General features: G+C 43.2%; 1 protein-coding gene across 6 annotated transcripts in view; it reads left to right on the top strand.

Moving 5' to 3' along the window:
• Positions 1–17,178, top strand: part of LOC142498888 (vomeronasal type-2 receptor 26-like) — a 48,818-nt gene that overhangs the window by 6,687 nt on the left and 24,953 nt on the right. For 3 of the 6 annotated variants that reach the window (XM_075607511.1, XM_075607512.1, XM_075607510.1), the window contains exons 2-4: positions 9,947–10,238; positions 14,344–15,156; positions 16,621–16,848. In XM_075607511.1, coding sequence (XP_075463626.1) covers positions 9,947–10,238; positions 14,344–15,156; positions 16,621–16,848 — 1,333 coding nt within the window. The remainder of the gene's footprint in view (positions 1–9,946; positions 10,239–14,343; positions 15,157–16,620; positions 16,849–17,178) is intronic. The other 3 variants (XM_075607513.1, XM_075607514.1, XM_075607515.1) reach the window with 3 other exon arrangements.

Raw genomic sequence — 17,178 nt, 5'->3', positions numbered from 1 at the left:
TCCATTCCCTCTCTTCTGGACCAAAACCCCTCCCAATGCACCAAATACTGGAGACCTCCTCTTGAGAGATGGGAGTCCAAGATGGACTGAACCTCAAACTCCTCTTGTCTGTCTACCAGTCTGGGATGATATGTGATGTCGGGTTTGATGGTTTCGTTTGAATGGTTTAAGCAAAGAGCAGTGAAAAACCAAGGGGATTCTCATGGTTGCAGGCAGTTTCAGTCGGTAAGTGACTGGATTGACTCTCTCCAAAATAAGAAATGGTCCGATATATCTAAGTGCCAGCTTCAGAGAGGTGACCTTTAGGAGGATGTTCCTGGTGGATGGCCATACCTTCTGACCCGGAGCGTAGTTGTGTGGATCTTTACGGTGGCGATCAGCCTGTCTCTTCTGCATTACAATGGCATGAGAGGGTTACCTTGGATCTTTTCCCAGGACCCCTGAAGATCCCGAATCCTATCCTCGGTGGCAGGAACCCCTTTACTGGAAGCTCAATCGGGAAGAGCAGAGGGGTGAAACCCATAATTGGTGAAGAATGGAGATCGTTGTGTGGATTCATTCTTGAGGTTATGCGCAAATTCTGCCTATGGGAGTAGAACAAGCCAATCATCTTGAGCGTCGGAGACGAAGAAACTGCTCTAGTGACTTGTTGGTCCATTCCGTTTGGCCGTAGGTCTCTGGGTGATAGCCAGACTAGAAGTGAAGTGAGTGTCACATTGAGTCTCTTGGAAAAGGCCCTCCAGAATTTGGATATAAATTGAGAGCCTCGGTCTGAGACTATATGGTTTGAGGGGACCCATGCAATCTGAAGACCTCCTTCACGAATACCTCATCATTTGGGCACGTTGGTAGACCCCTGAGTGGGATGAAATGTGCTTGCTTAGTGAAGCAATCGACCACTACTAAAATGGTGTCCATCCCCTTAGACTTGGGTAACTCGACAATGAAGTCCATCGAGCGGTGTCTCCATGTTCAGTCTAGGATAGGGAGAGGTTAAATGATTCCCGTAGTTTTGTTAGGTGGAACTTTATTTTGTGCGCAGGTGTAACATGTGGCAATGTAGTCCTGAATGTCCTTGCGCATGCCTGGCCACCAGGAGGTTCGCTGTAAGAGATCAATGGTCCTTCTTATACCTGGATGGTCTGCTGTCCTAGACGCATGTCCCCATTGCATTACTCTGTGGCGGAACTTGGGAGGCGTGAACAGCCGTCTGTCTGGTACCTTAAGACCCTGAGGGATTTGATCTTGAGCTTTGGTGATCTTTGGTAGGGCGTCAAAAGTAATTGCTGAAGGGACACAATTGGGGGAGAGCATAATCTCCTGGTGGTCCTCGGATTTATCCTCTACTGCAAACTGTCGTGAGTGCGTCCGCTTTCACATTCTTAGAACTCGGGAGGTAAGAGATGGTGAAGTTGCAGCGGGTGAAGAAAAGAGACCAGCATGCTTGTCGTGAACCCAAGCGATGGGCCGTCTCAATATATAATAGGTTTTTATGGTCGGTTAGAAATTATGACGGAGGTCTCCGAACCGCGCAGAAGTTGTCGCTCCTCCAAGGCCATCTTGATAGCGAGGAGTTCATGGTTGGCCATCATAATTCCGTTCAGCGGCGAATAATTTTCTAGAAAATAAATGTGCATGGATGTAGTGTGGAGTGTTGGCTCCTTCTCTGAGATAAGATGGCTCCTGCTCCTACACTGGCGACACACTTTATTCGAGCTCGGCTAGTCCCACGAATTCGGGTATACCCGGGTGTATTGAGGTTTGTGACTGTTTTCTGCCCGAGTGCATTGAGGTATTTTCAGGCAGGGATTGAAGCATTTTATTCCCGCTGGCTGCAATACTGCACAGTATATATATATATACTGCATTACAATTCATGAATTTATGCCATCTGGTAGACACGCGAAGCATTGCAGCCTATTAAATCCTAATCATTATCATTTAACAGATCAGCCGCCCGTCAGCCAGGCATGAACCCAGGCTGGGAAGGCAAACGCAACGGGGCTTGTCAGAGGTGAGGAGCGGCGCATTCCAGGTATCTGCCAGGTACATACTGGGTATTTGCTCGAATAAAGTGTGTCGGTGCAGTACCTTGAGTTAATGGGCGTCCAGGGTCTGGGTGCACCAAGGTGGGTGCAGTAACAATTTATTTTTTCAAAAGTTCAAAGTCTCGGGTGGCCATTGTGCCAGGTTGGCGTTTTTCTGAGTGAGGGTCATAATGGGCGCTACTATGGCAAAAAAAAATTATGAACCTACGGTAGTAGTTGGCTAAACGTAAAAACATCTGGACCGTTTTCAGAGGACAAGGCCAATCCAAGACTTCTTTAACCTTGGTAGGATCAATAGCGAGGCCTGTGTCTGAAATAATGTATCCCGGGAACGAGGTGGACGTCTGATGAAATTGACATTTCTCAAGTTTTGCGAATAGATGATTCTCCTGCAGCCTTTGGAGTACCTACTTCTTGTGTCCATAGTGTTCCTGGATGTTCTTGGAGAAATATGATATTGTCAGACTAAACAATCACATGTTGATCCAGTAAGTTCCTGAAGATGTCGTTGACAAAATCTTGAATCACTGCGGGTGCGTTGCAGAGCCTGAAGGACATCACCAGGTACTCATAGTGCCCATCCCGCATGTTGAAGGCTGTCTTCCATTCATCCCCCAGACGAATCCTTACCAGGTTGCATGCCCCCCGCAGGTCAAGTTTAGAAAAAATGGTGGCTCCTTTGAGTCTATCGAATAGTTCTGCGATCAAGGGCAATTGGTCCCGGTTCTTGACAGTTACCTTGTTGAGACCGCGATAGTCCATGCATGGTCGCAGAGTTCCATCCTTCTTTACAAAAAAGAGATCCGCCCCAGCTGGTGATGATTATTTCAGAATGAAGCACCTCTTCAAATTTTCCTGTATGTACTGCCTCATGGTCTTGGTCTCAGGGGGCGACAGGGGTTATGAGCATCCTCCTGGGGGAAATGGTGCCTGGGAGTAAGTCGATAGGACAGTCATAGGCATAATGAGGTGGTAGCTCCTTCCCTTGGGTCTTGTCAAAAATGTCCCTGAACTCTCTGTAGATCTCTGTAAGTTGAGGACTACCTTGTTCTGGGAGAGAGACCCCTGCTAGCGCTTTGGACGACTCCAGGCAAGCTTCATGACATTGAATACCCAAACAAATAGGTTGTGACAGGGTCCAGTCTATTTGGGGGTTGTGGAGTTGGAGCCAAGGTAGTCCCAGTATTACGTCCACCGAGGGTGTGTGAATGGCATCCAGCTATATTCATTCGGAGTGGCCACCAGTCAACTCAAGGCGAAGATGCACGGTCTGCAGAGATATAAATGCAGGCTGTAGCGGCCTACCGTCAATGGCTTCAAGCCCCACAGGATTCTATTTAAATATAAGCGGGATTCTGTTTCTCTCTGCGAACCCCTGGTCAATAAAATTCCCCCCAGAGCCGCAGTCCAGGAAGGTTTGGGTTGTAGAGTTGCCAAAGTTTCCAGAGAGAGTAACAGGGATAAGTAATTTGGAGGGAAGTTTGGAAGTAGACGGTTTTACAGTACCCAGCGTGATCCTCCTGGCACTCAGTGGGTGTTTGCTTGCCCATTAAAATCAGGAAATGCCATCACCAGATGTCCACTGTTCCCGCAATACAGGCATAGACCCGCGCGACATCTGCATTGTTTTTCCGCCGAGGAGAGACGAGTACCTCCCAATTGCATGGGTTACTCAGCTGGTGCAGATGCGGGATCTCCGGGACCTGTGTACGAGAATGAAGATGGTTGTATACCTCTTTGGTGTCACCCCTTTTTCATTCTCCTTTCTTGGAGATGCTGGTCCATGCGTATACACATCACAATGACTTCCACCAATCCGGTAAGGTGTTCCAGGGTCATCCTTGAGAGAGTCGGTCAATCCCTGCCAGAATGCCCCAGCCAGCGCCTCATCGTTTCAGGCCATCTCCGCCGCTATGGTATTGAAATCAAGCGCGTAACGTGCCACTGAATGATTTCACTGCATGATATTGAGGAGAGAAGCTGTGGTTACCCTCCTTCCAGGCGTATCAAACACTCTGCGAAATTCCTGGCAGAATCGTTCCAGATCCATCAGGTCTGGTTGCTGTTCCCATATCGGTGTAGCCCAGGCCAGGGCATCTTCGGTCAGCAAAGAGCCAATGTAAGCAACCTTCTCTCGTGGAGAGGAAAAATATGTTGGTAGTAGCTCATTATATGGCACACTGATTCAGGATCCCACGATAAGCTGATGGATTCCCTGTGTAGTGATTAGGGGTAGACAACCGTGGTTCGGATGTCATGGTTGCAGGGACAGGCGGTGGAGTGGGTGGTGTAGGAGTGATGGTAGCAGGAAGGATAGTCTTTAATTGGTCTGAGATGGTGCATTGGAGCAGTTCCATTCGCTGATTGTTTTGGGAGAGACAAGCCTCTACTTGTTTGAACAAGCCGTCATGTTCTTGTAACCGTCGACCACCTCAGCTGGGTCCAAGTTTGTTGGGCTGAGCATAATGTCATGATGCTCACCACAAACTGAACTAGACTGCGAGGCTGAGGTGGAGATATATGAAACTGCCGTCGTACGACCACGAGGGCAGGTCCGGTAAGCAGAGTCAGTGTTGGTTAGCCATGCCAGGGTAGGAGAGTGTGGGATTGTAGAGGTACTTGTCGTAGTCAGGATTGGACAGATCAAGAATAGTCAGAGGTCGAGGAGAGATCCTATAGATGTACCGAGGTCCAAGGGTGCCAGAGGTTAGAAGTCCGGGTCAAGGCTGAGATCTAGGTACAAAGGCAAAACAGCAAGCAGCTTGTAGCAAGCACACGGAACAAAGTCTATGCTCCGCAATCAGCATAGGTCTGAGTATATATGAGAACAGGAGCCAATAGGAGGAATCCCCAAATGATGTCAGAGATATGTGGAGCGCTGATAGGAGTTTGCAGGGTAGGTGTGCAACCATTGTGGTGAATGGAGTGGAGATGAGCGCATGTAGGGAGAAGAAACAAGAAACAGCAAAGTGTATAGTATATACTGGAGAGTGTGCAAGAACAGTGGGGTGCAAGACAATAATAAAACTATAAGTACTCACACGGGCATATGTGAGCAGGATCCCTCAGCGTTGTCTTGGATGTTCTAACTCTGGTTACGAAGTAAAATCGTCTGCTGGAGCAGGTATTGGCTTGCGTGGATCACTTGATGTGGTTCTTTTTGTTGCTCCTGGTACTTTCTTATAGCCGTATGTTCATTCTCATAAGAGCCATATCAAACACACAGGGAACAAACACACACATAGGAGGATCCAGAGTGAATGAAAGGACAAGAAATGGAACACACTATGGTGTCAAATGAAAAAATGAATAAATAAATACACTCACACGGGCTTGTGTGAGTGAAGACAATGAGGGCAAGTGCTTGCAGCATGGGATCAACTGTGAGTAATAACTGTGTCTGCAATCTTAAGGACCAATGGTATCTTGCAGTAAAACCCGGGGTAGATGACAACCAGGCAATTGGAAAGATAAAAAGGGATTTTTATTAAACAGATAAATAAAAGCTCAAGCTTCCCCTACAGAATCGTTTTCAAAATCTAGAGGAGAATTCTGACAGGGAAATATCCGACAAAAAAGGCCGCAAAAGACCACTAGAGGCAAACGTGGAGGTAGAAGAAACACCCAGACAAAAAAGGCAGACAACGTAAACACAAAAACTAATTTTTAATTTGAGTAGCCGTACATTTGATTCTAATGAATGTAAATTAATAGTCAAAGGCCTACATTTTGCGCCAGCAAAAGTTGCGAACAGATTTGAGTTAAATTTCGATGCTAATAAGTATGTCAGGCAGCTGACATTAAAAAGATTCTTTCTTAGCAAAGACGCCGTTTGTAGAATACCACTGGCTGTCACAAGTCCACAAGAAAATTTTCATCACTCATCACTCAGATCAAAATCGAAAATTTAATCCAACATGGTGCAAAGGGAATAATTTAGATTATACCAACAAATGATTCAGGCAGACTTCGAGGCCTTATCTAAACAAACGAGGCACTTTAAGAACAATCTTACACTTAAAGAAAAGGATGCCCTCAAAACGCTAGCTAAGGACAAATCTATTGTCTTTAAACAAGCGGACAAGGGTGGGGGAGTAGTGGTAATGGACAAAGAATACTACTTTAAAAGAGGCAGGGAGGTTATCAGATAACATTACATATGAATGTCTCAGCACTGATCCCACCAACATTTTTAGGGATGAACTACTGGTTTTTATTGGATCATGATAAAACAGGTATCCTAAACGACAAAGAATTTGATTATATTAATAATAAATTCCCAGTCATGGCAGTCTCTTACTTTTTACCTAAGATTCATAAGCTATAAAAGCACTACCAGGAAGACCTATAATCTCTGTGATAGGGTCTCTCACGTCTAACCTTTCTGAATATATCGACACATTTCTCCAAAAATATGTTGTGACTGGGAGATCTTATCTCGGAGAAACCACAGATGTTCTTAATATGCTCACCCCCATTGAATGGTAACCTAATTTTATTATGGTTACATGTGACGTAGCATCACTGTACACAGCCATAGATCACACTAAGGGGCGTGAGGCTATTTGCACAGTTTTAAATCAAGATCATAGTATGGCAGCGGAACAGACTAGCTTTTTACTTGACAGTATCACTTTTATTCCAGAGCACAATGTTTTAAATTTTAATGGCACGTTTTATCTCCAATGCCACGGTACCGCCATGGGTACCAAGTTTGCGCCCAGCTATGCAAATCTGTTTATGAGTGTGTGGGAGGACAATACCATCTGGTCCCCCAACAGATTTGGCGCAGACTTGGTCCTCTGGCGGAGATATATCAATGATGTGTTTTTTATCTGGCGGGGGCGTGAAGAGAGCCTTAAATGATTCATCGATTTATATTAATCAGAACGATCAGAATCTTATATTTAGTCTCAGAGGAGTAAGACAACGATAGATTTTCTTGACTTAACTATTTATATTGAAGAGGGCCTGATTAAAACTAAGACCTTCTTCAAAGGGGTGGATTGTAACAACTACCTTTTAAATAGCAGTTGCCACCATCGAAGGTGGTTATCAAATATTCCATCGGGCCAATTCAGACGCAACTGCACCGACGACTCTGTTTTCAAAAATCGTTTTATTGAAAGGAATTACGATAAGGAACATCTTAATACTGCAATGACTAAGTCAGCCAAATCGATAGAACGACACTTCTAACGACAATGGAAAAAAATTAAGGTAGAGAGATTATGACTCCTTTTTTAACTAAATATAATCAAGACGCAGACAAAATACAAAAGATCCTTAAACACCATTGGCACCTCTTATAAAGCGATCCAGTTTTAAAAGAGCATTTACCTAATAATCCAAGAATCATTTTTAAAAAGGCTGACAATATTAAGAATCAACTCGCGCCAAGCACTTTAAAAAAATCAAGTGTCAGTCCTAAGACTACCTGGCTCAATGAACTTTTAGGTTTCTACAAGTGCCAGACATGCAAAGCATGTAATCATGGTTCAAAAGAGAAAATGCATTTTAAATCTTCAGTGACTGGTGAAAAAGCTTTGTTGTATACAGCACCGACAAAGTTTATTGCAGCAAATGCCGCCGGTTCACCGGGATTTACTCCGGCTGGTGCTGAGGAAAGTCAGCACATCAGCCGCATCCAGCCGCGTCCCCTCCGTTCCCCCCCCCTCCAATCCGCGCGCAATTTACATACCTTCCCGACCCCCTAGCTGTGCCTGCTGTGCCCCTCTGCTTCCCCGCTCCCCCGCTTACCTCACTTCAAACCTTCAGGGGAGTCGGGGAAGCCGGGGAAGCCGGTGAAGCCGGGGAAGCCGGGCGCTCACGTGACTGTGACGTCACCGACGTCACGCGAACGAGCCGCTTGTCAACGCTACTCCACGCTGCCGCCACGCATCCTGCCGGGCGGTTTTTGCTGCAATAAACTTTGTCGGTGCTGTATATGCTTGAGTGCCCATGTGGTCTCCAGTATGTTGGACGCACCAGTCGACCACTGCGCGTCCGCATACTGGAACACATGGGCAACATAAGAAAACAACTTCAAACTCAGTGTATCTAAGCATTTTCAAATTGAACGCAATAGTGATGTGACAGGTATGACATATCGTGCTATTGAGCAAGTACCCACATGCTGGCGAGGTGGAGACAGAATGCTAAAATTATCCTGTAAAGAAACATTCTGGATTTATAAATTAAAAACATTGGCCCCAGGAGGTCTGAACGCAGACATTGATATTGCTGCTTTTTTTTATAAACGCCCTTTTTACAACTCTCCATTCATTATTGTTGTAACTATTCATTTCCATTTTTATACCATCTGTCAATTTTAATCATTTATTTATTATTTTTTGTTTTTTCGTTAATTGGTATGTGCTTCCCTTACACTGCATTAACATTCACTTTTATTCAATTGCAGAATATTTATATTTAGCTTCAGATATCCTGCTATAAAACATCATTCTGTTCCATTATTTTCACTATGCTCCTAGCGCTGCACGGCATCTGAATACTCTTGACTGGGACGTCACTATGACTGACGTCACCAGCATACCACGCATGCGCACATGATACTCATGATTGCGACACCACCGGCGAACTACGCATGCGCACATCATTGATGTTCGCAATCATTTAACATTGATTGCAGCCGGATCATCCTGCAAGAATGTATTTAAAGCTCCTGACACTCCACGCTATTACCTGAACCTAACGAAGGAAATTGAATTTCCGAAACGCGTATATCTAGGTATAGCGTGGAGCCTTTCTGACCCTCAACTGCTCCCGTAGCTGTTTCCAGTTTTCGGGACACAGCCCTGTATCCGGACACGGAGAAGGGGACTCACTGCCACCTGAACTGTTCCCAGCCACGGAGAGTACATTTATTATTGATGTAAGTCTTTGAGCTTTTATTTATCTGTTTAATAAAATCAGTTTTTTTATCTTTCCAATTGCCTGGTTGTCATCTACCCCGGTTTTACTGCAAGATACCATCGGTCCTTAAGATTGCAGACACAGTTATTACTCACAATGGATCCCATGATGCAAGTACTTGCCCTTATTGTCTTCACTCACACAAGCCCGTGTGAGGGTATTTATTTATTCATTTTTTCATTTGACACCATAGTGTGTTCCATTTCTTGTCCTTTCATTCACTCTGGATCCTCCTATGTGTGTGTTTGTTTCCTGTGTGTTTGATATGGCTCTAATGAGAATGAACATACGGCTATAAGAAAGTACCAGGAGCAACAAAAAGAATCACATCAAGTGATCCACGCAAGCCAATACCTGTTCCAGCAGACGATTTTACTTCGTAACCAGAGTGAGAACATCCAAGACAACGCTGAGGGATCCTGCTCACATATGCCCGTGTGACTACTTATAGTTTTATTATTATCCCTCACCCCAGTGTTCTTGCACACTCTCCAGTATATACTATACACTTTGCTGTTTCTTGTTTCTTCTCCCTACATGCGCTCATCTCCACTCATTCGGCAACAGCGGACCGGGACCGCAGTCTCCGTGTGTTCCCCACCACTGGTGCGGGAGCAGCGGCCAGCAAGAAGAGGGGCCATGAGCGCTGTATTGATGCAAAGACAACAATGAGGCACATTTGGCTAAAAGTCTAACTTTATTTAATCAGTGTATCACTTATGCTCTTAGTTGTAAAGTAAATACTGTATGTCAAATACTGTTGGGCGAGCTTTCTTCTCTTTTACCTAGTCTTCTAAACTCTATCACTGGTCCTCTCCCCAGGGCAATACAAATTCAGACGTGCCCACTCCTTTCATTTTTCCACTGGTTCCTTAATTAAAGTACAGTATGATCACTTGTATTGTAATGGAAACCAGTGAACTACCACTCCTGTCACTTATATTGACCTTCTCTTATTGTAGAATACAGATAAAGAACTACCAGAATCTTTTGGCCTTTGTGTTTGCAATCAATGAAATTAACAAGGATCCTGAGCTCCTTCCCAACACTTCCCTAGGTTTCCATTTCACTGACACTTGTTTAAGTGAAGAGATTTCAGCATTGGGTGCGATTAACATGATCTCTGGAAAGTCAAGCTCAATTCCCAACTTTAGGTGTGAGCACTCAAGAAACATGGTGGCTTTTGTTGATGGCCTTTCTTCACAAGTTACACTCGAGCTGGCCAGAATATTCGGGATGTACAAGATACCACAGGTAAAGTTAAAAAAATATGCAGAACAATCCAAACATACTGTATTGCTGAGTATATATGGGCGATAATCTTCTACTGTTTAACTCATTCCTTTTTTTTCTGCCATACTGCATTTTCCACTTGATTTAGATATGTGATTTATGCAATTGGTCTAAAGGATACAATGTTTAATAGTTTAATGCATTTAGCTAAAGAATTTAAACAGAATTTGATACAAGGAGGGAATTTATTGATTTAAATATGTATGGCTAGTCTAATCCTCAATCTAACCAACCTTTATCTCCCTTCTTCAACCAACTACTTCTTCACCCCTTTCAACCCTCACAGCCCGAGACCAGTCACCCACTTCACAGACACGATTCAGTCAATCAGACATGACATGTCTATGTCAAGTTCCACGTGCAACACCTACCACCCTTCATACACCTCAATCCACCCTCCGCTCAATGTCCCCTATGACTGTGGATAAGGTGCCAGCACTCATTACATCATCTCACCCTACAACTTGCCCCCTTGATTCTATTCCCTCACACCTCCTCTACTCCATTTCTAACACACAAAGCCCCACACTACTGTAACTCACTTTTATAAGCTCTCTCATAACCAGCACCTTCCCATCTTTTTAAAAACATTCCCATTATAAAGAAACCCAGCCTCCTACCCTATCTCCCCTCTCCCCTTTGCCTCCAAGCTACTTGAGAGATTTGTATACAACCACCTAATTCACTTTGTATTCTCCAATTCATTGCTTGACCTTTTGCAATCTGGTTTCTGCCCTCTCCACTCCACTGAGACAGCACTAACAAATGTGGCCAATGACCTCCTTTCAGCCAAGTCTAATGGTCACATCTCCTTACTTATTCTCCTGGATCTCGCTGCTGCTTCGACACTGTTGATCACCCCCTTCTCCTTAACACTCTTCAATCCTTGGCCTCTGTGACAAAGCCTCTCCTGTTTCACATTCTACCCATTCAACTGCTTCTTCAGTGTTTCCTTTACTTGTGTCTCCTCTTCACTTTCTCTTTCCGTCATTGGCTCGGTCCTTGGTCCTCTGCTCTTCTTTCTCTACATCTCCTCTCTTGGCGAACTAATACAATCTTTTGGCTTTCAGTATCATCTCTATCCCGATAATGCCCAAATGTATCTCTCCTCCCCTGACCTATCCCCCTCTCCTATTCTGTGTCACCAACTGACTGGCTGCAATATCCCCCTGGATGTCCCACCATTACCTGAAGGTTAACATGTCCAAAACAGAACTACTGCTCTTTCCTATTTCCACTGCCACACCTACACCCAAACTGCCCCTCACTGTCAATAAAATTGCAATCTCATCAACACCTCAAGCCGTTGTCTAGGGGTCATCTTTGACTCTGATATCTTCTCAATTCCTCACACTCAGTCCTTCACAAAGTCCTACCATCCTGCAGTCCTGTCCACCTATCCCAACGCAATCCATTCAAAATGTGCTGACAGATTTATCTACCTCACTTACCACTTGACTTCTGCTTCTCCACTATGCAAATTCCATAGCCTCCATATTCAAATTTTAAACCCTAGCTTACAAAACTCACAACTACGCATTCCCCTGCTTGCATCTCTGTCCTCACCCCAAATATATCTCTATATGTTCCCTACGCTATACCCAAGACATCCACCTTTGCCTTATCACCTTCTCTAAGTCCCGCCTACAAGGCTTCTCCCGTGCTGTCTCCTCTCTCTGGAATTCCCTACCACTCACCATCAGGCTCTCAGAGGAAAAAGAAAAACTTCATAAAAACTCACCTTTTCAAGAAGCCAATCTAGCACACACCTAACACCCTCCCCATCTCCACCTGCCAACCCCATTGGTATCAGCTGTGTGTGTGGCTAGACCAAACTCCACCCTATCTACCATGCCCAAAAACCAACACCTACAAACCTTAAGGTGACTGGACAATACTCCCTCCAGAGGCATACTACATCTTACAATGAGCAGCCCCTTTATCTTTTGTTTCAATATTGTGCACCCCTGATCTAGAGGGAATAAGGACAAACTGGGGAGTGCAAGATTTCCTAGGGTGACGCAGGGTGATGATAGAGGCAACCTAGAAGAATAGTGGGCTATAACCAGTCCCCAAGTCTGGTGCTCCAAAAACAAACAGTACGTATTGAGCTGGAAAAAAGCTGTAAACTTTGCAAATGAATACTTAACGTCATCGCCTGCTCTTGTGTATCTGTGAGTAAAAGTCCCTGATTCGGTTTCAATCACCGTAGGTAAGTAAGGTTAATATTTACACCGTAATACCGCTGATTAGAGCCACTGGTAACGAGATAACAATGTGGCCCTAAAACAACTTGCTTAGCATTATAAGCACAATAATGTTGATGCGGCTACTCACAATCACAGAGAAGGGATCTGACGGCTCCAGCATGACATGGTTCCCAGCGGAGCAATTAGCTTAACTCAGAAGAACCAAAGGGTAAGCATTGGAGTATACTCACTGAAGCCTTTTTATAGCAAATCCAGAGCAGTGTTCATCCAGGCAGGGTTATCAGCATAGAACAAGATCCAAAACAGAAACCGGAGCACAGCCAAAAAGATGTGACATTGGACAGATTGACCATTCAGAAATGTATTTAGTTAAAAAACATGTAGATAAAGTCCTCACAGATCCTCTAACGTGTTTCACGCACAGGGCGCTTTGTCAAAGCGAACAGTCAATCTGTCCAATGCTACATCTTTTCGGCTGTGCTCCGGATTCTGTTTTGGATCTTGTTCTATGATGATAGAGGCACGCTGGGGGAGATGATGGCCGCAGAAAAAGTTTATGCAGCGACAGCGGTTTACCAGAGTGAAGCAGTTGGCAGAGGAGTTAGGAGTTGCACAGAGACAGAGCAGGATGGCCGGGGGAGGAGCGCTCCCATCGGTCTGATCTGTAAGTCTTCCTTACTTCCGGGGTTTATGCTGCTGCAGCACGATCTTCCCCGGCCATTCTGCCTCTGTGCAACTCTTAACTCCTCTGGCGGCTGCTCCTCTGCTTAACTCTGGCGGCCCACCACCACTGTTATCATCTCCCGCCTACCGTGTCTATTACCAGCCTGCTCCAAAGGTAGGCATGGAGAAGGGGTAGAAAGCAGGAGGGGGTGGGGGAGAGGAAGAGGAGGGAGAGCGAGCTGGAAAGGGAGAAAGCTGTGGAGTCGAGATGATGAGGAAAAGGAGGTGGACAGGGGAGAGGAGATGAGGGGGATATAGGAGTTGAGGAAGGAAAGAGGATCAGGGAGAAGATGGGTGGGAGGGTGAACAAAATTGCAGTCTGTGTTCTCATACTATTATGCTGGTTTATTTAAAAACAAACCTATATAATTTGTCATGTTTTACGGTTTTCAATTTTTTATACCAATTAATAAAAAAAGTAATGTGATATAGATTAAGTCAGGCAGGGGGTTCTCGACTAATATCACAGATAAAAAGAGGGTCTCTGTGTAAATAGTTTGCTCACCCCTGCTTCTAGATTGTAAACTCTCATGAGAAGGGCCCTTATAACCTCTCTTTATATTTGTGCATGTTTGTCTTCTCTTGTATATAACTGTTTATGTAATTTGCATATCTCTGTACCCCCACTGTACCACGCTGCGGAATATGCTGGTGCTTTACAAAAAAATGATAAAAAGAATATTATAAATTAATGTCAATGCTTTCTGGTAGTAGGAGCGGGATCGGTATGTGTTTCTATATAAGATGTAGACTTGGCCTCTGAATTATCAGTAAAAAATCTGAATATTACAGACTGTGAATACAAATCAGTGGTTTTGCTGGAATAGTATTTCTTAACTGCTACAGAGGGAATATAAATCGGTAAATGGTAAGAAGCTAAAGATAGAAAAAAAGTATAATTAGGTGAGCTTTATACGTCAAAGTTCTTTTTTGGAACATCATAAGAAGGCTTTTGCCTCTGAGCATAGTAAAGTAGCCTATCCCATGGTATTGAGGTAACATTTACAGTGTTCTGAAGCACACAAAAACGAACAATAATGTGGATCACATTAACAGATCTGCTTGCGCTTTGCACAACATCTTTCACCTGCAGGTTCTCACTAACGGATTCTGACCATCACATTATTTTCCAGATCAGCTATGCCACAGTGAATCCAATCCTGAGTGATAAAGTTCAGTTTCCTTCTTTCTACCGCACCGTCCCCAGTGAATCAGCCCAATTCCGGGGCATTGTCAAATTATTAAAGCATTTTGGCTGGACCTGGGTTGGAATACTGGCTTCAGATGATGAGTCTGGTGTAAAAGCCAGTCAGATGCTACAGAAACAGATCACACAGAGTGGGGGCTGTGTTGAATTCAATGAGTTTGTGCCTCTTCATGGGAAATCAGAGCAAAGCAGGAAGATACAGATCATCAATATTATGAAAAAGTCTACATCCCAAGTGATTATAGTTTATGGTAATTCAGATTACATGTCTACAATAAACATAATCATGTATTCCAATTCTTACCCTGTCCCAGAAAAGGTTTGGATCATCGCTTCTCAATGGGATGTGTCCTCTGGTTTGTATTATGACTTTCTGTCCCTGGCACCTTTTAATGGGAGCCTGGCTTTTACTCCCCATTATAAAGATATCCCAGGATTTGAGCAATTCCTTATAACCTTCAACCCTGACCTTTTGCCAGGACACATGTTGACTTTAGAAACATGGTTTGAATTGCATTCATGTAATTGGATAACTAAACCCATGTATGACACTGGCAGATGCACTCGCAATGAGAAGATTGAGAACTCCTCCTATCCGAATTTTCTCATAGATATCTCAGTCTATAGCTACAGTATATATAATGCTGTGTTTGCTTTAGCACACGCCTTACACAATATGTACTCTTACAACAACGAACAAGAAAAAAGCCTGCTTCTAAGTGATGTACAGCCCTGGGAGGTAAGCTAGCTTTTATATACAAGTTAATGCAAGTCTATTATAATTGCCTTATGCAGGGTACAGACATAATGCCTCAAAGACTGTTTGATCTCATTAAATTCAAATTCTGTTTAACATTGGGACAAATCTCTTTGGACCACACTTTCAAATGATTTATACAAGCAGAAACATAGAACAGCTTTCTGAAAAATATATACATAATATACGGTAATTAAAAGCAAAGCAAAACTGTAAAACCGTGGGGGGGTTTTACACAATAAAATCAGGGTAATGGTTGGTACTCCTAAGACAATCACACTTTAACCACTGTCTAACGGCAACCAGGAAAGGTAACCAGTCTATTAATTTTCCAGATATATACTGTAGCAGGAACTTATTTCATTGGAAAGCTGGTACAGGTAAATTGATCCCAAATGTCAGTTTAGAGCTGCATTAAAGTATCAATGAAATTCACTTATATTCTGACTGCTTTAGCACCAATGGCTGATAGGAGGAATGTGTTTAAAAAAAGAGAAGAATAGGAATGATTTAAACCACATGTGGTAACAATATGTATTACATACTGTGCCTTGGCCTGTTATTTTACTTTAGTAAAAAAATATTTCCTATTACTGAGATGACATGAACCCATCTGCCTATCGATCTGTAAGTGGGTATACACTTTTTTATTCATTTCAAGAACTCAAACCACATTCTATATGCTAAACAGGAGCTGTCATTTTGCACAGTTGTCCAGTAGTCTAATTGTTAATAGAATGAGTGTTAAAAAAAGGAGAAATCCCTTTGTTCCCCCAGATACTTTTTCCTCTTCTTTATTTTTTTATTATATCTTTTTCATACCATAAAATGATTGCAGCATTCATAATGGAAAATGTCTTGGCCTTGAATTTACAGAAAATGTGGCTTAGTTTCCAGGCCGCTTCCAATCAGTGTAAATTTCAGCAAATCATTTTGGAGGCTTTGTACTGTTTACGGGATTTTGGGAGCAGAGCTGCGTCATATGTAAGAACATGTGCTGCAGAAAGTTAGATTTACGCCACTTCAGACATGGAGGATTTTTGTGGGCAAATAAAATGGATTAAAGAATGTTACAGAGAGACGCAGACTGCGATACATCTCATTATAATATGTGCACCATGTAACTCTCTCCGACACCTCCTACTGACATTCCCTAAAGTGCAAGCTAGAGCAGACAGGACAACATTGGAACAAAATGCTTTGATACATAGGTGTAGGGTGAAAATCCTTTGTCCTTGAATCAAAATGACCTACATACATTGATCTATTTATCTTTTTGTGACTTCAGGATGTATCTAAATACACCTTTGCTGGATAAATATTCATGTCTCCTCACTGTACCGTTAATTATCAGTTAATTTTAATTTACACCGCATTTTGCACACAGGGGTTATACATATTTACTGTATATAATGCTTCATCACTTTTTTTTATTTATTTCTTAAGCTCAATAAGTACCTGAGGAAGGTCCGTTTTACAAACAGCGCAGGAGATGAAGTGTTTTTTGATGAACATGGAGACTTGACTTCGGGCTTTGATATTATCAACTGGATTGTTTTCCCTAATGAGACTTTGATTGGTACAAGAGTTGGGGGAATAAACACGCAGACTTCTGCAGAAGAGCAATTCATACTTCATGAGAAGACAATCCAGTGGGGTAGCGGATTTACCACGGTAATTTTATAACTACAGTATGTTTCATTGACTTTGTCAATTATTCTGATTATAGCCCTTATTGTATACAACAAAAGACTAGGGTGCCCAATGCTACATCCAAATGACAAAACAATAATAATTACTTGGTTATTTAGTTGAACCCTTTTGCCAAAGTGTCACAAGCCTGCATACCAAACGTCAAGGTATAACCAAAAATGCAAGTCCTACACTACACTGTGAACCCTTCCATTTATCTCTGTATAAGGGGAAAGAACCATAGTAGGTCATGTTCTTTAATTAATAATTATAATAATAATAATTATTATTATTATTGAAGTATTCAAATTT

The sequence above is a fragment of the Ascaphus truei genome, chromosome 7, assembly GCF_040206685.1.
Source record: "Ascaphus truei isolate aAscTru1 chromosome 7, aAscTru1.hap1, whole genome shotgun sequence".
Lineage (NCBI taxonomy): Eukaryota > Metazoa > Chordata > Amphibia > Anura > Ascaphidae > Ascaphus > Ascaphus truei.
This window is presented reverse-complemented; position numbering and strand designations above follow the sequence as displayed.